Source organism: Vipera berus (assembly GCF_964194415.1).
Source record: "Vipera berus genome assembly, chromosome: 3".
NCBI classification, from domain to species: Eukaryota; Metazoa; Chordata; class Lepidosauria; order Squamata; family Viperidae; genus Vipera; species Vipera berus.
In genome coordinates this window covers 143828788-143855749 of record NC_138204.1, presented here as the reverse complement: position 1 = coordinate 143855749, position 26962 = coordinate 143828788, and the positions used below count along the sequence as shown (strand labels likewise).

The following is a 26962-nucleotide window of genomic DNA, read 5'->3' as shown; positions in this document are numbered from 1 at the left end:
TATTTTCATACACTGGGGGGTAGGGACGGATAAAAAGCGGAAACAGATATATTTTTTTTAGTGGACAAGACCTATGATTAGATTTTACTGAGACTCCTCCTTAATTATTAGGAACTTTGTTGCTCTTTCCTCCTTTCACCTCTGATACTCCTTTAGAAGGACAGCCAAAAATCTAAAATTGTTTCTTCACAAAGTGTGATTAATTTTTAATATCTGAATAGTTTAATGTCTGAATATTTTATTTAATTGCATTTAGAAATAACTTTCCGCATTTAAAGTTGCACATAGTTAGGGTAACATAGTTGAAATGTGAGTTGTGTAACCTTCATTACCCAGTGTTTGTCAGGGTCACATCTAAAAAAATAGCACCCAAAAAGCAGTCACCAACCTTTTATAGCTATGAAAACAAAGCCTCATCATTTCATGAAGCTGTTTTTTTAAGTTATATATAATATTTCCTTTGTGACATGGAAACTGTTTCAACACGATTATATTGGCAAGTGTACCAGTATGCTGTTTTCCAAGGGTAAAGTAGTTTTCACATCCTTCTCCTAGTGCAGTTGTTTATTAGATTTATATTCTGCCTTTTTTCCACGGAATGGAAGCTGATGCAGATGGAATTCTGGCGTATGCTTCCACCCACGTGCTAATCAGACCCAGACACGCATGGTTGCTATGCTTATTATGGGTCTCTTAATATTACACGCCATGTTTACGATGTTCATCAGAGCAACCAGTGGGATCTAAACTAACGACAGCCCATGTTACCAATGCATAATAACGTTTTAACATAGGAGAGGCTTATGTGACATATCCTAGTAACCTATCAAAGTGAAATTAATCATTTAAGCTTCATTAAGTCTGTCTCATTCTATGTGGTTTGAAGACCTTGGCGTTATTTAATATAGTTAAACCAGCCCGTGGTCATTCAACATTGGCACATACAGTATTCAAGATTTTATCTTTGCCATGGAAAGCTAAAAAGGGAATACAAAATGATGTACTGAATCCTTTAAAGACAGAAATACAGTTATAGTTATAACATGCCACAGAGTAGTATAGAGTAGCATGGGGTTCAGCTGAATCTATTGTCTGCTCTGCCTTAGCACCACACTTCGTTTCCATATTTTATAAAGATGAAGAAGGCTCCAACCCACTTTCAAGTTCTTGGTTTATTCAGATATTAGAAAGTGTTTATCATCAGAACATTAACTCATTATCCATTTTTGTAAGACAACACGGGAGAAAAAAAAACTACACATAGCACCCTCATTTAGATGGTTACCTGAGCAAATGGTTCTTTGTTGGAAAAATAAGCATACATCCTCTAACACGCTCAGTGCTTTTTTTGTAAAAGAAAAAGGTGCCGGAACTCACACATGTCATACAACACGCCTTGCCTATCCTATAAGGTTCCATCCAAAAAAAGATGCCGGAACTCCGTTCTGAGCGTTCTATGACAGAAAAAGCCCTGAACATGCTCATTCTGAATATTGGGAAGGCCAAATAAGTGATCTTTCACCTTTTTAGTGAAAGAACTGTTTAGTCCAGACAGTTTTGTACACAGACATATATAAGGTCATTAAATGCAGTGATAGAATATCTGAGTGCTGCTCCTCATCAATTACTATTGGGTCTGAAGCAAGTAAGTGCCTCAAGCTACGAGTTACAAGACATGGCATAGTTTGTCTCATCCTCACTGTGTTATATACAGTCACAGACAATGTGAGGCCAATATATGAATCCTCAAGTTTACTGTGGTCCTTAATAAAGACGATTTTGCAGTTCCACATGACTGATATTATCAATAAACTATATATGTGCCATTAGCCCCCTCCCCCTTTTAAAGTAGCTTTTCGTTAAATTATTCCAGTTATTCAAAGTTCCTTCAAATTCTGATGTAATTGAATTATAACCTTTCCCCATGTTAAATCGTACCTCTTACAGAAGCAAATTGTCAATTTAAATTTATGCTGCTTTTGCACTCTTGATAAGGTAGTATAGGTAGTCCTAAACTTACAACAGTTCATTTGGTGACCATTCAAAATCACAACGGCACTGAAAAAAGTGACTTATACCATTTTTCAGTTATGACGTTTGAAGCATCTCCATCATCATGTCAACAAAATTCAGATGCTTGGCAAATGGTTCATTTTATGACCATTTTGTGACCTTCTGACAAGAAACCTCAATGGGGAAGCCAGATTCACTTAACAACTGGGTTACTAGCTTATCAACTGCAATGATTCACTTAACAACTGAGGCAAGACAGGTCGTTAACAAATGTCTCACTTAACAACAGAAATTTTGGGCTCAATTGTGGTTATAAGTCGAGGAGTATCTGTATTTTTCTAAGCAATGCATAAAATGTGAATGAGGCTCTTTTAAACAAGTTTTAGAACACAAAAACAAAAATGTTAAGCAGATGCTATTTGGGAAATTACACACAAGTCATGAAGATGTCTCTCTCTTTTTTTGTCTGTATTGGAGATATACACTGACATTGGAACTAATCAATCCCTCCCCCTTTTCTATTATATAAACTAGAAACCATGACTGAGGTTAAGGAAATAAAACATGCAAACTGTTTCACTGGTTACATGAATTTCTCTCAATTCTTTTCTCTGATTCACTCAAAATTAAAAAAAAAGTAAGCAAATACAAAAACAGTTACTATTTTCTTCTCTTTGAGATTTCTTTATACTGAGTGTTTTCACTGATTTAACTTGCTATCAACTTTCTTTCTGCAGATATATCAGTTAATATGAAGATAAAAATACTGTTTTTGTGCCAGTAAGGATTACTTTGGAGTTCTGAGTTCTGACTTTGAACTCCATCTGCTATAATGTTGTATATTAATTCATTCATTTTTTACAGCTGCTTTGTACTTTTATCGCTTTGAATCCCTCTCAGCACACCCACAATTCATCCTAATTCAGATAACTTATGAACTAGCTAAGAAGCACTTGTTCCAATTTAGGAGGAACCAAACATGTGATCTGACTCAACTAAGAACTTTATTCCAACTTTTTGTTTCATGTCTTCAAACAACTGTCAATCAAATATTTCATGATTACTGAGCTTAGTGAGGCACCTTTTTCAAGAGCTTTTTTAAGAATTCAAGAATTAAACAGCTGTTTGCTTTCTTTTACCTGTTGACACGCTAAAGACTTAGTAAGACAAGTATTACCGTTGCAGGTTGCATTTTAGTTCAGCACCTCAGTAACACTCCTAAATGTTTATTATTGTTTTCAATAATCTTTTCCACAATTGATTCAGAATGGACAATAGGTTAAATTGTTTGCAATTTCTTGAATGATCTACCCATCTGTTTACTTTTCACTGCCAGGGTACAGAAATTAATCTTAGGACCAAATTTTTATTTAAAAATCAAATTTATATTTGATCTATTAAGAACTTTCAGGGAAATGTTGTATGGATCTATTCATTTGTTTATTTTTAGTCCTGTTGTTTTTGATTTCATTCTTCAGATACTTTTCCCAAAAGAGCAACAACAGAATCTACCTTATATCAGATCAAACTTTTTGACCATCTACTCAGTACTTATTCTAACCTGCAGTAGTTCATATACTCCTCTACTGGAGATGCTTGTTAACTGAGATTCAAAACTTCACATAGTTCTCAACTTACAGCCATTTGTTAGAAGTTACAACAGCACAAGTGACTTATGAGCAGTTTTCACACTTATGATTGTTGCAGCATCCCTATGGTTACATGATCAAAATTCAGACACTTAGCAACTGGCATGTATTTATGACAGTTGCACTATTCTGCAGTCATGCAATCACCATTTGTAACCTTCCTAGCTGGCTTCTGACAAGCAAAGTCAATGGGGGAAGCCAGATTTGCTTAACGACGGCATGATTCACTTAACAACTGCAGTGATTTGAATAACTATGGCAAAAAAGTCACAAAATGGGGCAAAACTCACTCAACAACTGCCTGGCTTACCCATGGAAACTTTGGATTTAATTGTAGTTGAAAGACAAGAACTACCTGTATATTATTAAGCAAAGCACCCCTTTTTGAAATCAAGTCAGGCATGGGGACTCTGTCCTACATGTACATAACTGAAAGAAAGATTCATAAGTAGGCAGTTAAGTCAACTGTCTATTTCATATACCAAATAACCATGCTAAATATGAAATTAATTTCACATAAAACTTTCTGATTTAGATTTTTAAAAGATAAAAGCAAAGAAGCAGCATTCTTTAGGACACAGGTGACAAACTCGCCATGTCATGTGACGTGTCGTGACGTATCACGACTTTTTTTGCATATCCGGAGCTGGGGTGGGCGCAGCCGCTGCATGATGCAACTGGCCCATGGGACGGCAGTTTGACACCCCTGCTTTAGATGAAGAGTTTGAGTGTAAAAAAGGTTACTTTGTGTTCTGCAGATTTTGTAATGCATATAGGGGATGACTTTCCAATAAATCAGCACTGGCTTCTACAATGCCCAATAGTATGTATTTTGAGAAGGACAGCATGAAAGTGTATATTCTGAGCTGTCAGCTATATAAAAAATAAAGAGGCTTCAGGATATATGGGATGAGGTGTACACAAAAGTTCTTCAGAAGGTCTTATAGTTCAAACCTCATACAATTTCCACTTCTACTGCAATTGTTTTAAATATTATCTTATCTGGCATACCTATTATTGAATCTTACACGTTTTCTTAGAATTAGGATTGCCCAGTGCTTTTTTTGTAAAAGAAAAAGGTGCCGGAACTCACACGTCATACAACCCGCCTTGCCTACCCTACAAGGTTCCATCCAAAAACGGTGCCGGAACTCCGTTCTGAGCATTCTATGACAAAAAAAGCCCTGGGATTGCCCATCATGAAGAAGTATACAAGTTAAAATGGCAATGAGACGTTGATTAATGCAGAAATGCATACTTCATTATTCTTTTTAATAAAGACCAGAAGAGTATGTAGTTAGGACAAGAATGTCCCTTTCTTTTTCCATACCAGGAGATGCATTGAATAAATGATTAAAGTAGAGAATACCATTCAAATGCTCTATACTTTTATAAAACATTTACTCCAGTCTGGCTCATATTAAAGGAATGCATTATATCTATGAGACAAGTTCTCAAATTTTTCAAAATTTAGCACATTTTCAAAAATGCTTTTTTCCAAATTCTTTTAAATTATTAAGCCTAACAATATTTCTGTTTTATATAAGACAATGGAGCAGTGAACCATACCCTATGTGCACAGAAAATGAAATTCTACGTTGTGATCTAGAACAGACATGTCAAACTTGCACGTCACGTGACATCGTGCAACGTATCGGGACTGTTTTACCATTGCCGGCAATGGGGTGGGCGCAGCTTCCGTGTGATGTATCCAGCCCGCGGGCCAGCAGCTTGACACCCATGCTCTAGAAACTAATCAAAAATCTTCAGAAATGAATAAAATAGAAACTGCTTATGGTGTTGAAAGCAATGTATGAAGTAGTCCTATAGTCTGAGAATGAAAAAGAAAGAAAAGCTAAAATTGCCAGCTCAACTGCTTCTTTTAAATGGAGAGCTTGGGCTGTTTTTGGTTCTCTTTACAGTACTAATAAAAAGAACCTTTCGGTTTGCAGAAAAGTATTCTGGATACAAAATATACAGTATAACTAATTGTTCTTTAGTAGAATGCTTTCTCATATGATAATACCAAGGAAATATTTCTGCCTATATAAAAAACATATATTTTTTAAAAAATAAAAAAGTAACCTTATATAATGTTTTTGGTCAAGTAATGTTGATGGTGTCTCAAGTAATTTATCCAGAAGAAGTTTTCTTAATGCTTCAACTCGTGTTTCAACTTCAGCATAATCTACAATTTTAAAACACAGCACCATAATTAACCCTAGAATAAAATGCCATTAATTACCAAAGTATAAAATTATTTTTATAACCTTTATAATTTAAATGAACAATCTATAAGAAATTACACCAGCATCACTGTTATATCATTGTCTTGTATTTGAACTTGTTGGCTCTCAAGTCTTCCTAAATTTCTCTGAACATTTTAGTAAAATGTTTTAATTTATATTATAACTCAATTAATTTCAATGTCCATGTAACGATTCATACACACTTTCAGAATAACCAAAGCCCTTTTTCTGAGACTAAGAAATCAGTTTTAACTTTATTCCAAGCAAACATGCATTAAACTATTTTATAAACTGCAAACTGTAATTTTTGAACTCATTAAAAAATACATCCACAATCCATCTTATGAAACATAACCTGAAAATTATCAACTTCCAGTCGTTATGCACAGTACAAAATAATATATATTTCCAAGGCAGAAACTGCAACACAGTTTAAGAAAGCATTTCAAATGCTACAAATGCTATATAAGAAGATAAAACTATTCAGCAAAGATAAGAATTTGGAATTTGCTCTCATATTAATCTTCCCTACTAAAATTAAAATCAAGTTTAACAAAATGCCAAACTCACATTTTTTGAAGACTTGAACTTCAGTCTTTCCAAACAATGACTTTGCTTTTTCATAGTCATTAATGACTACATCATAATCTCCCTTAAAAACATAAAAACAAGTTTTGAGAAATTTGTACTGGAAATGTGGGGCAAAACAATTTAACTTGCATTTGGTAAGATTAGTACCTTTTGAATGTTTCTTTCAATATTTAATGGAAGATTGAAAAGAAATTTGAAGCGCTGTAAAACATTTAAGGCATTTCTTGTTGAATCAGCCTTGTCTTTGCGACCCAAAACTTCCTGGAACAATGTATCTGCGGTATTACTTGCTCCTTTTAAGAAAAGGAGACAAAGAAGTAGATAAAGTGCAGTTCTTGCTAAATTTAATCAAAAATTTGTCAAGCTATTTATACAAATTAAACATACATCAACAGTGGTAAGTGTTTATATTAGAAATGTTTTGGCCTATAAGTGTTCTGAAACAATATTTTCTGATGGCTGCTTAAATTTTTTTGCGTGGTAGAAAACAAAGTGCATTTAAAATAACTTTCATTCCTGCAGCAAATACTTGAAATTCATTGTGTAACTTTAGAATTTTCTTTGGCTATAGAACTGCATTATATGGTTCCAACTAGCAATTTGATCATTACTAATATTCTTCTTTCATAACAGAACACAATGAAATAAGTATGAATTTAATTTTACTGATACAAACAGTGTAACTTAGAATTCACTGAGCACAGAAGAGACAGATTACCAATATTGTGACTTTTGACCAAAATATGTCTGAAAGGGACTTTTTATTCCTTTTCACTGAAGAACTCCATTAGGACATTTGGTTAAAATAATGATTTAAACCATTATCAGTTCACAAATTCTGACATTATTCTGTGTCAAATTCCACAATTTTGAGCAACGCTATATGGTTTCAAACAGGAACGTGAGAATGATTCTAAAGGATTGTGAAATTCTGCATTAAGCTATTCAAATAATAAAATATTCAAACATTTACTTGTTACATTTAAAAGCATTTAGTCTTTAAAATTTGATGGGCATGTTTCAGAGTTAACTCCCACCAAAAAAAAGTCCTTGCCTTTCCTTCTCATAATAACGATGTGTCAAATATGTTAATTTCCCCCCAACTTGTGACTTATCTTTAATTTACCAGAAAAAAAGTGAATGTTTCTATCCCTTTTGATGGTTGCCTGTAAAACTTTCTACATTATCTGGTCTAGTGACTATAATTTAAGCAAAGATGAAAAAATTACCTCAGTCTCACTGGGTGGCTTGCATGCCATTTTCTCTCGTCAACACTGTGGGTGGCCTGCTCATGTTAAAAGTAGCCTTTGTAAAATAATTGTTATATCTAAATAGCGTTTAAACACTGTTGATGTTTCAAGACCCTAATGCAAGAAACTTTGTTTTGTCAAGAGAATTGGTCCTACTACATTTTATTTGGTAGGGAGAGGGGGACAAAATTACCTGATATTCAAACATGATCTTGCTAATCATTTTATTTTCAATATCTTATGAATAAAAAAATTAGCAAACATGAGTAGTTAAAAGAATGTAATACTCCAATTATAAAACAGTAAAATAATTGAAATGTTCAAGAAATACTTTTTAAAAGGTATTTAATAAAAACAGTAATTACATGGCATTATTTGTCTGTTTCAAATCTGAGATATTTTGATTATTTAATTTTAAACATTTTAAACCCTAAATAATAATATTCATTAGGATAATTTTTAATTTTTTCCAACTCTTCCAAGGTTAAATGCTACTTAGAACTTGCTTTTAAAAAGAACATCTGCAAAAAAATCCTTCTAATAAAGAGTACAAAGCATGCATACCAGTAAAAAGAACCACGAATTAGGGGGAAAATGTTCTATCATATTTACTGAAAATAAAAATGATGTTCAGAAAGAAAAATTAGTCAATAAAAATTCACTTTCCTAAGGTGCCAATTTTCTAGTATTTTTAACCAAAGTCTTAGTTCCAAAGTTTAATGCTTTGGGTAAATACTACTGTTGCTTTTGGATAAAATAAAGCTTCTTGCAATTTCTATTAACAGCTATATTTTGTTTTTTAAAAAAGCTTTCTTTCAAAAAGACTGGTATAATACTAGTTCAGTTAATTTTATACAAGCAATTTCACCTCATCTTTACAGAATTCTCAGAATTATTACTTTTATTCTTCTATAAAAATTAATAAAATGCATATTATTGTTGTTAAAATGAATGTTCCCTTCTCTCCCAGGCACCTAAATACTGAGAGACATTTATTAGGAATACATAAACACGCATACATTTTGTATAGCTGAGATAAAAGTAATTCTATTTACAAGCTGTAAATAATATACATATGACACAAAAAGTACGGTTATGGAGAAAAATATTTTCATCTCTCTCTTTTTTGTTTCACAGACTATGCTGATATTCTAAAATTCTAAAAGAATAAGCCTATTAACAGGTTGCGATTCTGAGCTTGCTAATAACACTTTAAGGGAAAGAGTCCTCAGATCAGGATTAGAAACAGAGCAAAGGCAAATAGCTTCTCCAGGATTTTCTCTCCGAAAAAAATTAACAAAATAATCTGAATATGCACACAACGTACATTTTCTTTCACTGAAATCTCTTTCTCTAAAAAAACATGCATGTGTGTGTGTGTGTGTATAAATGGAGAGAGAGAGAGACAGAGACAGAGAGAGAGAAGCTCTTGAAAGGAAACAAGTGCATTTCCCTTCACATTGTTTCTTTTAGATGCATTGAAATTTCTAAAATAAAATGGCAAAGTGAAATCCAACATTATATACAGTTGCTTTTCTAAATAATTCAATAGCTTAATTGTAGATGGAACCTACTACCCACTATCCTACATCTTCTCTATAGTGTTAACCTGATTTCCTAAGAAAGATCAAATCAATCTAAGACGCGCGGAAAATAAAATTAATTTCCAGATAACTTTTCTTCCTTGCCAGAAACTGAAAGAAATGCGTCAAGTGAAAGTTAATGGCTATTCAGAGAGCCAAAAGGGATTTGGGGCATGCTCACTGCTGAAAGGACAGGGCAGGCAGGGATTTGTGCCAATTCACACATTCACCCTATAGCCCTTCAAGACTTCTCATGCTCCTTAGAGGATCCTTCAGTCCTTCTGCACAGTATTTCATAACACAAGAGGGATACAGAGAAAAGGAACAAGAATGAAGATCAAATCCAAAACACTTTCCTTCCACATGAGCACAACTCTGCTAATTTCTGTTCTAGATTCATTTCATTAGACTGGAACTCAAGATACTATTATGAAGAGTATTTTTATCCACTAGTTTTTTTCATGCATTTTCTTCCCTGAATTCAGCCACTTCATTAATGGCGTCCAAAGCATCAGTAATAGAGGAGATATGGAATTATTAAAGGTATAGGCAAAATTAACACTTCCCTTTCTGTGTACAAGGCAGGCTGCTTTTATTTAATCTGAACAGAAAGGTAATATATTCAAAGCTATGGAAATAAAACAGTGAATTAGAGAAAACATATTTTCTGGTGTATTTAAGGCTTTATAGCCATTTTCCTATATTTTTCAGGCATGTCATTTTGAGGTTATTTGATTAACTCTCCATCATTTTTTTTAAAACAAACTAATAAAAAATTAAATTGTGTTTCTCTCTTAAATATCTGCAAAATGCCATTCTAAAAATATAAATTTCTTATTTTCATTTATGAAAGATTTGCTTCATTTTTTTAAAAAAAACATTAATCTTAACAGTTCTAGAAGAATAACTGATTTAAATGTGTTAAATAACTAGTCAGATGTAACAACTTCTTGAAGCTATAAAGAAAGCTACAAAAATTAAAGGGTCTGGAATGTGAAATTAGGTATAGATGAGGCTAAAGACATAAAAAGGTTGATGACTTTTCATTCATCTTCTAGATATCCATTTGCCCTAAGAGTAAACTATAAATTTGCATTTGAACAGTAAAAAGTAAACTATAAATTTGCTTGAAACATAACCATTTTCTATGGAAACTTTACTTTATAAACTAGTCACATAGATTCATTTCCTCAATTAAAATGATAGACCCACATTACTCCTTTGTTATTAAAGGCCTCCAGAATACTACAGGGCATCTGATTTTTTTCCCTTTTTTATTTCAAGCATCAGTCTCTGCAATACTATCAGAATTCAAGTAGTAAATCATCAAGTTTCATACAGTTTTAAGATTCAGAAACAAATGTTGAAAAAAATTCCATTTTTATTATTTTAAAATACAAGTAGCCTTGAAGTATATAAATAGTTGTACAAAACTTACTGTTGAGAACGTTCTCTAGTTTTTGCGTCATGGATCCTTCTACTTTTTCTGTTCCATCCGCTTCTAGTTTTTGATGGATAGCTGAAATAAAACAACTTGTTAAATTTCAACTATTTTAATGGATGAATGAGCTATAGTCATAGATTTAAACAGCACATGTTTGTTACAAGATAATTTGTGATCTAGTGACACAGGCATTATGATAAGAGCCAGATACTCCAGACTTCTAAACTTCACTATGCTGCTAAGCTTATGCTATGATTTTTGGCAGTAAAGTTAATCATGTGGGCACGAGTATGTTCTCTTATTTAGTCTTCTAATTACCATGACAGTTCTGCTATATATTTCACTTTCTTGTGTGGAGCTTAAAGTAGCTCTAGTTTTACACTGGCTAAAAGCTCTTGTTGGTTACTTGGCTTTGAAGAAGAAAATGACTTTTATGCTAGATTATGCAGGCAAAGAAGTCATGTTCATATATGTCTAATTTGAAAAAAGTCAGAAATTCCAATATGGCATTTTGGGATATGACAAATCAAACTTAATTGTTATTTCACTATTGTATAATTTTCTCTTCTATTTTTTTCCCCAAAACACTGGTCTGCATGAACAGTAGCAATTTTCCACTCCTTAGCTATATTTAGTTATTTGTTTTTATCTTATGATAAATTTTCAAAAGTAGCTCCTAAGGTCTGTGAACCATCTGATGGTGGGGATTAGGAAGTGTTGGAAGCACTCCATTGACTCTGTTGTTTGAAACATCAGGGTGCCATGTCCTCTTGAAGGTTTGGATGCTCTGTGGGCCTTCCTACATTATCTTAGGGTACATGCACAAACAAACAAAAAGTCCTGGAAGGAATAGTTTGCACTATAACTTCCATATGAAAATAATTCCAACTTTTATTATTTGCTTCCTTTCTCATCAGGTACTTACTAAAATATTTTCCTTGGCTACTCTGTAGTACAATTTAGGGACAGGAGTGGCTAGGAATATTTGAAGTAATATGAAGAATGGAATTCTGTTCATGGGTTTCCATAGGTAGCCATGTCTTTGAAATGGATACTGAAGTAACATTACAATCATCTAGTTTAGCCAATGGAAGTCTTGCTTGACTTCTGGTTTAGTCATTGGGACTATTGTACTCAATTATTATGCAGTGCAAAAATATTCATTGGAGCCACTCCTACCAAAGATAGATAAAAGTCTTCACTGACTTCTGCTACAGGGAAATAGCAGCTTTGTTTTTCAGGTCTCATCTTTGAACTTGATTGCCAAAGAATATTGGGAATAAAAAATTATTATATAAAACAAGCATGAGAGAGCAACCCAAAACTTGAGATGCATTTTCTAAATGTGTTTGCTGTTAGATGATGCCAACTTCACAATGTAACTGAACATTTGTGAAATGTTCAATACCTTCAGCTACATTGTAAAATTGGCATCATGTAAGAGTAACATTCAAAATCTTAAAAGACAAAGACAATGCAGTAAAAGTGCTACACTCAATTTGCCAGCAAATTTGGAAAACTCAACAATGGCCACAGGATTGGAAAAGATCAGTTTACATTCCAATTCCAAAGAAAGGCAGTGCCAAAGAATGTTCAAACTATCGCACCATTGCACTCATTTCTCATGCTAGTAAAGTCATGCTTAAAATCCTACAAGCTAGACTTCAGCAGTATGTGGATCGAGAACTACCAGAAGTGCAGGCAGGATTTCGAAGAGGCAGAGGAACTAGAGATCAAATTGCCAACATACGCTGGATCATGGAGAAAGCTAGGGAGTTCCAGAAAAACATCTACTTCTGCTTCATTGACTATGCTAAAGCCTTTGATTGTGTGGATCATAACAAACTGTGGCAAGTTCTTAAAGAGATGGGAGTACCAGACCATCTTATTTGTCTCTTGAGAAACCTATATGCGGATCAAGAAGCAACAGTGAGAACTGGACACGGAACCACTGATTGGTTCAAAATTGGGAAAGGAGTCCGGCAAGGCTGTATACTGTCGCCTTGCCTATTTAACTTATATGCAGAGCACATCATGAGAAAGGCAGGGCTAGATGAATCAAAAGTTGGAATTAAGATTGCCGGAAGAAATATCAACAACCTAAGATACGCAGATGATACCACTCTAATGGCAGAAAGTGAAGAAGAACTAAAGAGCCTCTTGTTGCGGGTGAAGAAGGAGAGTGCAAAACTTGGGTTGAAACTTAACATTAAGAAAACCAAGATCATGGCATCTGGCCCTCTCAATTCCTGGCAAATAGATGGGGAAGAAATGGAGGTAGTGACAGATTTTATTTTCCTGGGCTCCAAGATCACTGCAGATGGGGACTGTAGCCAAGAAATTAAAAGACGCTTGCTCCTGGGGAGGAAAGCCATGGCAAATCTAGACAGCACACTAAAAAGCAGAGACATCACCCTGTCAACAAAAGTGCGTATAGTCAAGGCTATGGTCTTCCCAGTTGCAATGTATGGCAGTGAAAGTTGGATCATAAGAAAGGCTGAGCGCCAAAGAATTGAGGCCTTTGAACTGTGGTGCTGGAGAAGACTCCTGCGAGTCCCTTGGACTGCAAGGCGATCAAACCGGTCAGTCCTAGAGGAGATCAACCCTGACTGCTCTTTAGAAGGCCAGATCCTGAAGCTAAAACTCAAGTACTTTGGCCACCTAATGAGAAGGAAGGACTCACTGGAGAAGAGCCTAATGCTGGGAAAGATCGAGGGCAATAGAGGAAGGGGACGACAGAGAATGAGGTGGCTGGATGGAGTCACTGAAGCAGTAGGCGTGAGCTTAAATGGACTCCAGAAGATGGTAGAGGACAGGAAGGCCTGGAGGAATGTTGTCCATAGGGTCGCGATGGGTCGGACACGACTTCGCAGCTAACAACAACAAAGAGTAACATCTTTACATTATCAAACAAAGAATTATAACCAAAATTTCAAGCAAAGATGGAAATCTAACTATAAACACTCTATTTTATCTCGAAAAATCTTTGAATTTGCAGATATCTTCAGTTGCAGATATTTTAACTGCAATTATTTAAATTCCTCATTATTTGCCCATTTCTAAAACTAGAAAAGTATTCCTACGAAATGCCAAATAGATATTAGAAAAAAAAATCATGGATCACATGACTTGTAGAGTACTCTTGGCAAGCAAAGAAATGCAATGTAATGAAAAGCGAAAGACAAAATTATGTATAACTGACAGTAGTGATACCTAATAAAACAATACTATATCTAAGGATAAAATGTTGAAAAGAATAAACTTTCCTTTGTGAAATGTAGTTCTCATCTAATGAGGGGAGGAATCACTTTCACATTTCAGTATATAACATAATGAAAGTACTAGTTCATTTTCAAACTTCTTCCTTTGTTGTACTACATTTGCCCTCGTAATTCTATGCATTGCCAGATGTAAAACTGGGGAATGTTATGCTGTTCTTGTATCTTTAAGACTGAATACTAAGATAAATGTAAAAATCTTTTGCTTAGGAAATGTGATATAACTATGGTAAACTTTAGTAGAATAGTTAGGATTACTTATGTATTTAATCACAGAAAATACATGATTCATACTTCAATACTGCAGAGGATTCAGTCACCACAGTAAAATGAACAGGTACAGAAATATAATTAGCCGCATCCTTACTAATGGTAAGTCACAGGTACTTTATGAAACACATCACAGATTTTTTTTCTCAATTGATGTACTGTTTATCAAACATTTTCACTGTTGTTAATGGCTTAGGTCACTTAAACCCTTAAGATTCCTTCCTTCCCTCCATTAGAATTCCTAGATTCCTTTTGTAGTTCTGACACTTACCTGACAAGGCATCCTGTGCTTCAAAAAAAGTGCTGAGACCTCCTTTGACATATTGCAGATTTCCCTCGTTTTTCTTGTTGGCTTGTTTCCTCAGATTTATTACTGCCATTTTAAGCTGATCAAAACTAAAACCAAAAGAGAAAAAGACAGATGGTATTCAGACAATAAATATGAAATGATATGTTATGTTTATCTTAATAAAATATCAAGCCCAATCATTTTCTATTTAGAGAAAAATAGGAGGACTTGCTGTAAACCAACAATCCAGTGGAGGCAAGTTAATTCCAGTAGGTACTTTTTATACAAATTGAAAGAATATCTCAATGTTTGGTAACTCATGAAAATATGGTTATGCAACTCCACTTTCAGGAAAGTAAGGTGTACACTGAAATAATTAAGGAAAGATAGAAAAAGCAGAACATTGTTGGTCTCCATGCCAACAAAAGCTTGGTATATTATCTGCTATATGAACATGAAACAAGAGTTATTGTATTGGTCATTAATATGCTTTTACTCTATGCGTTTCTGCCTGAAAGAGTGAGTTTGTGTGTAATGTATGTGTCAGAGAGAAAGAGAGAGAAATAGAGAATCCCTTTCCCTAAATAGGAAGAAAGATGACAAATAAGCAAATTAACGAAATCCCCTACAGCTGCACGATATAGCAGATTGAAATGTCATTCATACAAATCTGTCATCTCCTTGTTGCTGTTACTAGTTTAAAACAATAATTGGATCCTTTGCTTTTTAATTTTTTGCTTTTCTATCCTTGTACTTTTGTTTATTCTTGTCATAATGACAAATGTATTTAGTTCAGCAAACATGCCAAGAGAAGGGATATTCAATTTAAATGAGTAAATATATAACAATGAACTCCCAACTATGAATTATGGCTACTGTCTAGATGACTGAATTCCAGGAGAGAAAAAAAGCTTTTTGTTTCAAATATGGGAAGTTATGGAATAATGTACGTTACCATGGAATTTATGAAATAAGAGGCACAATTTTTCACCTAAATAAGTACTAAAACATTGAATGGCTATAAAAAATAAACTAAAATCAAGGCATTGCCTATTGTAAAAATGTCTATTTCTAAAATCCTGCATTCTTTATTTTGTGTTTTATAATAAATCCACACTGAAAAACAATTATGAACAGAGACATGAACCCAGATTACATTAGAGGAATGTAGTTTCCACTTAAAGTAATGTAACAAAGTTCATCCAGATCATAAGTCTCATCCGTTTCAGTGGGACTGGCTTGCAGCCACATCATCCACAATTCTTTGCCAAAATGTATTGCTGATACTCCTTAAACATGACAAAAATAACAAAATTCACACTAACCTTGCTGTTGAATGATTCTCTATTAAATACCAAGCAGCAGAAAAGTTTTCACTTGTAAAATCAGCACTCTTTCCAGGAAACAGTGTCTCCAATTCTTTCTGTGGAATCTTTCCTCTAGATAAATTAATAAGAAACAAAGACTAAATGATGGGCCTGAAGATGACTCATTATATAAAGAGAGGCACTCACCCTCCCAAAAAACCAAATTGTCTTTAAGATTAAAATTTCAAAACATCAAAGATGCATTCTCTAATACATAGATCAATATACACAAATATCACTGGATTTAACTACACCTTACATAGGATTGGAAAATCTGAACTAATTTTGGGAGGACTGGATTTTTAAGGGGCATAATGTATGGTATATTTCTCTGTAAACCTAAGGCACCCATTTGACTCTTAGACAAGCAACAACAAAATGTCCCACTTGGAGAAGTTTGACGGCTATGAACAGATGGGCTGGCTCTATTTGGGGCCCATGGATTGACTATTTGTGTCATAAATTAATATAGTAATGAATTATTTTTTATCTATTTTAAAGTGCTAAAATAAAAAAAAGGTTTCTGACCTGGTAGGAAGAGGTGCCACAACCAAAAAGGAGTTTTTTGTGATTGCAGAGAAATGATTTTGTATGTTTGTGCAGAAGGCAGATGTTCAGAGGTAGTTTAATGGTTAAGAAGTGGCAATATGTATTCTTCTCTAATAAATATCATTTAAGAATTTGTCAGGTGCATTTTGGACCAAAGGAAAATTTCCAGTGTACTGCAAAGCAGCTCCGCATATAAGGCACTACTACAATCCAAACTGAATGTCATTCAGAAAGCTTCACAGCTCCTTGTCAAAGAAAATGTTCATTTATATCAGGGGTCTTCAAACTTGGTCCTTTTATGACTTGTGTACTTCAACTCCCAGAATTCCTCAGCCAGCATGCCTGGCTGAGGAATTCTGGGAGTTGAAGTCCACAAGTCATAAAAGGGCCAAGTTTGAAGACCCCTGATCTATATTATAGAGCCCTTTCTTTACTTATTACTTATAAATCTATTTTTAACTCTAGATTGCTTTAGAAAATTCAGCAACCATCTACTCATGCAACAGTTCCTTCCTAATAATGACAGTGATATATACAGTATATATATCATTAGAAAGACTGCACTATTATATATGATATATTTGGGTAAAAAAAAGAGCTTACTGAATAATAAATGCACAATTCTCTTTCCATCCTGTTTTTATACACGTTTCTGAAAATATTGTTGATGAACGGAAAGTATTCTAATCACCTGCTCTTCATAGGCTTTGCATTTAAATTGAATCAGTGTGGGTGATGATAGATCAGTGCACTTTAAAGGAACCACATCACTTTTCCCCCCTGCGTTTGTGTGTATTTGTGCACGTATCCCTCTTTCATTAAAAATAATAATGGCCTTCTGAAAGGGAATGCAGTAAAGAAGTGAGACATTACTGAACTATAGCTCTCATAATCTTCGTTTATGAAATGTGAATTTAATTTCTCTCTTACATTCTACTGCATTATAGCAATGCGGGGGGGGGGAATGGAAGGGAGAACTTGTTCCAGAAGAATTTTATTTCCCACCGACTTTTAAATATCTACATTGATAATGAAGTCAATTACATTTGCTTGTCATTGTTTTGGAATATAAATCTAAGATGCAATACATGCATTTCTGATCTACCGTATATCCCTTCAAACTGGGACTAAAGCACAGAGGTTTTAGGGAGAAAATTGGTCAAGGAAAATCTTACTGAATTAAAACTGTGAAACACTAGATCCAGAATCCATACTAACGGGAGACAAGGGAAACATCATAGCAAATGTTAATTCTTTGAGGTAGTCCCAGCAAGAAGAGCGGCAATGTGTACTAACTATATTTATTGAGTGGTTAGATTAACAGAATCTTTTAAGCAGAAGGTATTTCTCCCCTCCTGCCCTTTTACTCTTCAGTAAACTAGGGAGGGTCCCTTCTGAAAAGCTCCCCATCCGCTCCTCTCCTGAAATGTCTGTTAGATAATGATTATCCAATCTGAAGCTCTTCCTCCTGTCTCAAAAGGTCATTCCCACATAAAATTAACAGTACGTGTAACTCCGTTACTGTTTTACACATCAGGTGAACCAAACTTGCAAGCGACACCCCAGATAATACTGAGGTTAATATCATAAATGCAGATGAATGTAGCTCAGAAGCTCTTTACAAGAAAGATAAGAAGAAACATGATATAGGTGGAAGTAATATTTGAGGTAGTCCTCGATTTAGAGCAGTTACAACGGCACTGGAAAACACGACACAAGCCATTTTTCAGACTTATGACCGTTGCAGCATCCCCATGGTGGACATGATCAAAATTCAGACGCTTGGCAACTGACTCATATTCGTAACGCTTGCAGTGTTCCGGGGTCATGTGATCGCTTTTTGCAGCCTTCTGACGAGCAAAGTCAATGGAGAAGATAGATCCACTTAACAACCGTCTTACTAACTTAGCAACTGCAGTGACTTATTTAACAAGTGTGGCAAGAAAGGCCATAAAATGGGGCGAAACTCACTTAACAACTCGCTTCGCAACAGAAATTTAGGGCTCATTTGTGATCCGTTAATCGAGGACTACCTGTACCCTAAGAAATAAGCCTGTGGAGGAAAAAGGATGGAAGATGCACAGCCAACTCCTTTCCTCTTATCAAGGACATGGCAATTCATTTTAATGGGAAAAAATTTGATCTCAGTGGAATGACTCTATGGCACATTGTATTTAACACACAGTTTCCAGCAAGAAGAGATGCAAAGTAGAAGAACAAAAGTAATCCTTTGTTAAGTGACAATTCTACACATGCTTGCTTAATATTTAGGATGCACCTCTCTCATGTGGTTCTCCAGGGAACAGACAATATTTACCGTATTTTCCGGCATATAAGACGACTGGGCGTATAAGAGGACCCCCTACTTTTGAGAAGATTTTCATGGGTTAAAAAGTCGTCTTATACGCCGGAAAATACGGTACATCCTTCTACGTACTGGGACAAGATCAATGCTTCTGCTGATAGAGAAGTATGCAACACACATAGGAGGATGGAAAATATTCATCTCTATCCCACTATTTCACTCAGCACAAATAATGAATAACATTACTGATAAAACTATTATAGAGCAGTGAAGTGAATAATGCATGTGAGAAATAACTGTTTAGGAAATAGCAAAGGTTATTCTATTTTTCATAAACAAGATATATATGCTAAGAATTCTATCTAACATTGTCTCCAACAGTTACAAAATTATTCAAAAACACTTTAAAAGCAATTAAGTTTGGTTTAAAAGTTTTAAAAAGGGAGGGGGATAAAAATACAAAACATGAAATCAAATCCTTCTCAAAGGCATTAAAAGTAAACCTTTTAGATATGCAACGATACTGCTAAAAAGATTGAATCTGTGCCAAATAATACTGAAACTTCAGTGTGAGCTTAGAATGTGAAATAAATTTAACTTCATGGTTCATTTCAATTACTGATCACCTAAGTTAAACAACAAGAAAGATGGAAGTATCCTGAAATTATATTTTAAAAATCTTTAATTGTATTTAAGGAGGAAAGAGTAAGTAAGGAAAATTACTTATCCCAGGATTAAGAACTTGTATACTGTTCCAAGGAGATACATTTTTTAAAATGAAATCTCAGAAACTTCAAAGATATAGAGTTTTATACTTTAATCTTATATCTGTGTATTTAGAAATTAATCAAAAAAGTATCATCTTGGAGAGAACCAGTTGAGACTATAAAAAGAAGTTCCACAGTATAATTAGAAGTACACTCTAGTAACTAACTTAATAAAAAAATTAGCCTCCATATAGATTGGATGGCAATATGAGATGATAAACTCTACTCAGCAGTGTCTTATGTTTTCATCAAATCTCATTGCCAGATCAATTTACACATACCTGCTTATTGACTCAAGCACTATACCTGGAGAACAGCAAGACAAGGCTATAATCTTACTTCAGTGGTAAAAAGAAATGAAATACTGGGTGACACGGAAACTATGTTGATAAATACCATTTTGTGTCCAATTTATCATGAAAGCAAAATAAAAATGGCAAGAAAAATGTAAATTGTGTGTGTGTGTGTGTTGCTGACTCCACTGACAATATATTTCCAATTTTGGTAAATTGCCACATAAAATATTTTGTGAAGAATTTGCTCATATATTCATATATATTCATAGAAATCACTAGATTTATCATCACATGATTTCTCAACATTTTATATCAGATTGTCAGAAATGCCTTTAGTGACAAAAACACTACAGCAGAATTAATTATTTTTGTAATTGTTTGCTTAATTTTGCTTCTTCATAGTTCATGGCTACATCGTGTTGGCCATATGATTGCAGAAATGTCTTTGGACAGTGCTGGCTCAGTGAAACAGAGATGAGCACTGCATCCTATGGGCCAGAGCTCCCCAAACTTTCTGACTTTGTGGACTGGGCGGGGAGAGAGGGGATGGTTCCATGTGAATGGCGGGCAAGCATGTGTATCATACATGCAAATGGAACATGTGCACACGTGCTTGGTCGCTGCTTAGGCAAATGGGGATCCATGCACAAACACTCGCCCACTTCTATGGCCTGGTTCCAAATGGCTCAAGACCTGGTAGTGGGCCGTGGCCCGGAGGTTAAGGACCTGTGCTATGGGCAATGAGTAGTGGAGTAAAATTTGCAGGCACTCCTTTATCTTTTTTTTACAGTTCATCTAAATAAACAACTACTGAGTGGTTTTGCAGCCACTAAATAATAATAATAATAATAATAATAATAATAATAATAATAATAATAATAATAATAATATTAATAATAATAATATTAATAATAATAATAATAATAATAATAATAATAATAATAATAATAATAATAATAATAATAATAATAATTTAATTTCTATACCGCCCTTCTCCCGAAGGACTCAGGGCGGTGTACAGGGCAATACAATAAAATACAATGATGTAATGATTTTCACAAATTAACTAGCTAAATTTAACTTGTAACTGTCATTATACAAGTTATCCACAGAAAACATTCTGAAATACAATAATAATAAAAATGAAAATATTGTATTTCAGATAATATTGGGATATATCGGTATAAGCAATTTGTTTTAATGGTTATGTCATATGTGCCCTTCTTCGCTTAATGAACATTAAATTGATAAGAAAGATTTATGTGTGATCAGACCTTATATAATCACATTAATTCAAACAATGGGACACATTAAATAAAGTGTTACATACAGTAATTGCTGATAATAATCAGATGTGTATTTTGCCAGAAAAAGATCTACTGTGGAAGGAGTCAGGTTTGTGGATCCTTATTTTTATTTAGTGCAATGTCAGGGAAATCTACAAATGCTAGATACAATGCAGTCCTGGCAACATAGATCGCTAGTTCATTCTGTTTGGCGGGTGCGCACCTATCCTTGGTGCACCGCTGGAGGGGGCAGAACTGGTTTTACACAAGCTAATTAGTGGTGCTCGGGTTGCTCTTTCTTCCAGGATCCTCTGGCAGGTTCCACTTGCTAGCTTCTGCTCTCTTGTACACATGAATACACCTAGATTTTTCCCACTGAAGTGGGACCCATATATCTACTCGCAATATGCTTTCAGAATGCAGGAGCCAGGGAACAAGCAACAGGAGCTAATTCTATCTTGCAGAGCCAGGCTCCAACTGCCAGAATGCAGACCAGTTCTGGCCACCAGTTCCAGCATCATTAAACCACTGTGCCGCTGCATCCCCCAGTCCTAGATCCTTCACTCCCCCCTGTATATTCAAGTAATAACTATGTTTATTAGTTTTAGCAAGTTACATGCTCTAATCTGTTTCTTGAATAGAATAGTTTGGTCATTTGACCTAGACCAGGGGTCGGCAACCTCGGCTCTTTTATGACTCGTGGACTTCAACTCCCAGAATTCCTGAGCCAGCATAGCTGGCTCAGGAATTCTGGGAGTTGAAGTCCACGAGTCATAAAAGAGCCGAGGTTGCCGACCCCTGACCTAGACACATCCAACCTCTATGATGCGATTACTACTACTTTTACCTATATCCTACCATAAGTCTTGTTGTCATGATGTTTAACTGGGTAAAATGGTCTATCATAGGGCAATGATTTTTGAACCAAGGTACCTCAAATGGGCTTATTTACAGAGTGCATCCAAAATTCATGACTCATGATTCCCAAGAGAATGAAATTTGGGGAATTGATGGCTTGCTTCATTTTCAACATTCCATTACAGTTTCCCAGCCATCTCTCTCTCCTTCCCCCACCCAGCGGCAGCTACTTACCTGTGAGAAGGAAACGAACATTTTTTTTTGTTCCCTGCCAGATTCCCGCAAGGAAACTCCAAAAGTCAGAAGTCTCTCCTGCTCCCATTGCTTTTTTTTTGGGGGGGGGGGGTGTTTCCACCTTTGGTTAGTCTGTCTCTCTGCTTAGGTGAGGAAACATTTCTGAAATGACCCAATGGGGCACAGGTTGTCTAATTCATAATAAAGGGCCACTTTTGGGGGGGAAAAATGAAATCTAAATCAGAACAATGAAATGCGAGGATTAGGATGTATCACTCATTAATTACAGTGGCTATCTGCTTCCTAATTTAATTTAAATGATCTGGTTACTCCTTAAAGCGTTAAATCACATAATTCTTGTAAACCTTAAGAACGGCCCCCATTTTGTAAGGCTCGGTCCAGATGTGTATATTCTATTTCGTTTTGTTCACAATATATTTTCAGTACTGGTTCCTGGCAACTGTCTGGACAATTGCTTGGAGTTTCTTGGCAAGATTTTGGAGTGATTTTCCATTACCTGCTTTCTAGGGCCGAGCGAGAGTGACTGGCAAAAGTTACCCAGCTGATTTTGTGCCTAAAGTGGGACAAGAACTCAGGTGTCATGGTTTGTAGTCCTGTGCAATTAAAAAATGAACAAGTTCAGACTTGTTCTAAGTTAAGCCTATGTGGGATAGCATTAGATAAACCAATTCATATCAGGTCCAGAAGCTTTATCCATCTATAGTACACCCCCAACCAAAGCAGTCTAAACTAGATCCTGTACGAATAATATGTTAAACATTTTTTTGACACTTTATAAGAAAATATTCAACATAAGCAAGCATTTTTAAAGACACTGGAAAGTGGTATCAGCTTCCTTTGGAAATTACTTGCAGCGTTTGATAGCTTTACTTGCTTTTACTTAAAATGAATTATAAATGTAAAATTCATAAATATAGCTTCTAAGTAATTATTAATCAAGGAGAGGTGGTGTCTTTTGTGTACACGATTCTGTAAAATCTTTTTTAAAACTCCAACCGAGCAGTTCTACTGGATGCTGTCAGCAAAAACTAACATGAACTAGATTCTAGAGGATTTTATAGGTCAAGACGAGCCATTTTAAGTAAATAAAGTCTGAATGGCAACCACCATAAACAAACCAAGTTACCATACACATTCCCCCTGTCTGGTATCAGCCAGACTCCATGGAGCAAAAGTTGTACCAGCTGTATTCTGTTAGTCAAGCATGCAGGAGACCAACAGAAAGGATGCTAGGGCAGACTAAACAGGACAAACCCATAGGTGTTAACAGGGACTTTCTCCAGTGGTAGGACAGAAGACAGGGATGTTCTCTGGAAACAGCCTAGAGAGCAACTAATAGCAAATCTGGATCAAGCCTAAGTAAAACATTGATATGGTACATCACTTCAACACATCCAAGTAAACTACAGTCAGGAGGATATTACAGAAAAGTGACTGGGTGTCTTAAATAGTTAGCAAGCATTTGCATTGTGCATAAACCGGCAAAATCCCTGTGCTACTCATTTCAATGGAACATTCTCCTATTGAAATCAATATGATTAAACAACAGCAATATTTGGTCTTATATAAGCAAATGTGTTCTTGTTACTGTATTTTGAATTCTTCAAACTATAACAATCAACTGAAATTTGGACCCACTCAGCTGAACCTGCAAGAACAGCATGTACGTGCTCACGCATATGTAAGTAAAATAATTTTTTAAATAAAGTTTTCTCTCTACCAAATAGTCAAATCTGCCATGACAAAAAACGGATTCTACTAACTATTCCATTAGGTGGCAGTGCACGATCAGTAAATTAGACCTTGAAAAAAAAACTTAAGCTAGCCATAAAATACAAACTTCCACTGTAAATTACATTTTTCCCATAGTTATTGCTATGAAAGTAACCTAATCCCAAAGAATCCACTAGCTATTTCTAGCCAGATGAAGCATATTTATGATTGTTCCTTACCACGTGTTTTTTTTAAAGGAATTAATTGTTGCTGGCTTTATGGAATGTGTTAGGAAAATTGTGAGAGAGATCCAGTTAGGTCTAATAATTAAGGTTGGAAAGTGGGAAACCGCAAGTTTTAATTCCGTTTTAGGCATGAAAGCCAGCTGGGTGATTTTGGACCAGTCTCTCTCTCTCTCTCTCTCTCTCTCAGCCCAACTCACCTCATAGGGTTGTTGTTGTGGGGAAAATAGGAGGAGGAAGGTGTGTTGTATATGTTCATTACCATGAGTTATTCGGAGGCAGAGGGCGAGGGAGAGAAAGAGAAAAATGAACATTGCAATAGCCTTTGACATGAGGACACGGAGTGAGGAGATACAATCTCAGTGTGACAAAAAAGGAGGATAGGCTGGTATCTCGCCTTTCTTTTAGACTGCAACGGTGAATCCTCCACATTAAAAGTCCTGCTTTTTAAAGCTAAGTACATTCCCAGACAAATATATTTTATTGAGGATTTAATTCTGGATGAAAGAGTCTTATCTTCAGAGAGTTCGACGTCCATGCTGAGGCCGTCCGGTTAGCTGAAGCCATTTATGGCAGCCGTGATCGCTATTGGCATGTTCCAACTGGTATGTGCTCCTATGCACGCAGCCGGGCAAATGCTGGATTTCGCTTCCTGTTGAGATGCTGGTGATCTTCTTAAAAGGGGTTTTCCCCCCAATTCACACTGTCTCGAACAAATCACTTCCTGGTAATTTTTAGATTAGCAGTTGCTATAGTATTCCCAGGAGTTGAAGACTAGCTAAAATGATCCGGTCAGGGTACTGATAAGAGTTGCTGAAAGCACTTGGGGAATTACCCACCTCATATGTCAGGAAACTATTGAGACCCATGGCTGACCTATGGAACGCAGACCGAGCACGTTTCCTAGGCACCTCTTCCTTCTGGCACAACTCAGCTGCCTCCTTGGTTTGCCAAGGAACTCAAGACCAATAAAACAGCTCCCCGTGACAAACCAGACCCACAATGGAATAGGACCCCTCTTTCTTTCGGGCTCATGCAAAATCCTTCTCTATGACAGTTGGCGCAGCAAGGAGGGGTTACTCCATTTCATCTGTATAAGTCAGGCCAATTATGCTCATCTATTCTGTACGTCATCTCCATTAATAAATTGCAGGAAGGGAACCAGAACAATTGGGGCAATGTGAGAAACCTTCATTGGGGTTGTTTTTTTTTTTGTTATGTTTCGTTTGCAGATATCATCAATCAGTTTTGCTTTCTTTGGAGTTCCAGAGCTTAGGTAACTTCAGCAGTCACTTGTTAGGTTCATGTGGTTACCGCCCAGCTTTAGATTTAAAATACATATTTTAAAAACTCTCGGGCTTTGGTTACTCGACAGAGCTTGATTTCTTGGCATTCTTGATAATTAAGGGAAGTGATTGACCATTGCTTGAAAGTGAGATGTGTCTTTGCATTTTAAAATCTTTACTGACAAAACGTTCCCTTCACCCAGACATTTTTTTCTAACCAGAGGGCAATCTCAAATATTCCATTCTTCAACTAGGTGATGAGAACATTGTAACATTAGAGCTCGTGGCGCATTAGAGTGAAATGTTTTTGATGGAACCATTCCAATTGTGGTTCTGTTGAGGATAGGATTGTCTTGATGGCTTGCTAAATGATCGACACAGGAAACTAGGTAAGAGAGGTACGGCCCTGCTGGCTCTTTTGGATCTCTCATCAATGACCTTTCATATTTATTTATTTGTTAAATTTATTTGCCACCTATCTCACCGGGGGCTACTCTAACCACAAACCATAGTATTGTAGGCTGTCCTGCAAGCCTAGTCTTGGCAGTACTGTTGTGACAGGTCCTTTTTTTCCCCTTATCAAATATGCTCAGAAAGTGGTGTTGGGGAATTACTGTTTGACTATTTGATCACTGACCTGTGGTGTTCCAAAATATTTTGATTATTTTTATACAGAGACAAATTTGCCGGGGGAAGGGGGATCATTTGGCACTTTGAAATGGGATAATATCAATATACTGATGAGATCTACAGGTGAAACTCGAAAAATTGGAATATCGTGCAAAAGTTTATTTATTTCAGTAATGCAACTTAAAAGGGGAAACTAATATATGAGATAGACTCATTACATGCAAAGCAAGATAGTTCAAGCCATGATTTGTCATAATTGTGATGATTATGGCTTACAGCTCATGAAAACCCCAAATCCACAATCTCAGAAAATTAGAATATTGTGAAAAGGTGCAATATTCTAGGCTCAAAGTGTCCCACTCTAATCAGCTAATTAAGCCATAACACCTGCAAAGGGTTCCTGAGCCTTTAAATGGTCTCTCAGTCTGGTTCAGTAGGAATCACAATCATGGGGAAGACTGCTGACCTGACAGTTGTGCAGAAAACCATCATTGACACCCTCCATAAGGAGGGAAAGCCTCAAAAGGTAATTGCAAAAGAAGTTGGATGTTCCCAAAGTGCTGTATCAAAGCACATTAATAGAAAGTTATGTGGAAGGGAAAAGTGTGGAAGAAAAAGGTGCACAAGCAGCAGGGATGACCACAGCCTGGAGAGGATTGTCAGGAAAAGGCCATTCAAGAGAGTTGGGGACTTTCACAAGGAGTGGACTGAGGCTGGAGTCAGTGCTCAAGAGCCACCACACACAGACGGATCCTGGACATGGGCTTCAAATGTCGTATTCCTCTTGTCAAG

At 35.7% G+C, this 26962-nt stretch overlaps 1 protein-coding gene across 1 annotated transcript in view; it reads right to left on the bottom strand.

Annotated features, from left to right (window-relative positions):
- The window catches only part of EXOC2 (exocyst complex component 2), a 98143-nt gene that overhangs the window by 56846 nt on the left and 14335 nt on the right, over positions 1-26962 (bottom strand). The window contains exons 5-10 of the mRNA XM_081322206.1: positions 15942-16055; positions 14599-14723; positions 10774-10854; positions 6650-6795; positions 6482-6563; positions 5748-5850 (exon numbers count right to left, since the gene is read on the bottom strand). Of these exons, the coding sequence (XP_081178332.1) occupies positions 5748-5850; positions 6482-6563; positions 6650-6795; positions 10774-10854; positions 14599-14723; positions 15942-16055 (651 nt within the window). The remainder of the gene's footprint in view (positions 1-5747; positions 5851-6481; positions 6564-6649; positions 6796-10773; positions 10855-14598; positions 14724-15941; positions 16056-26962) is intronic.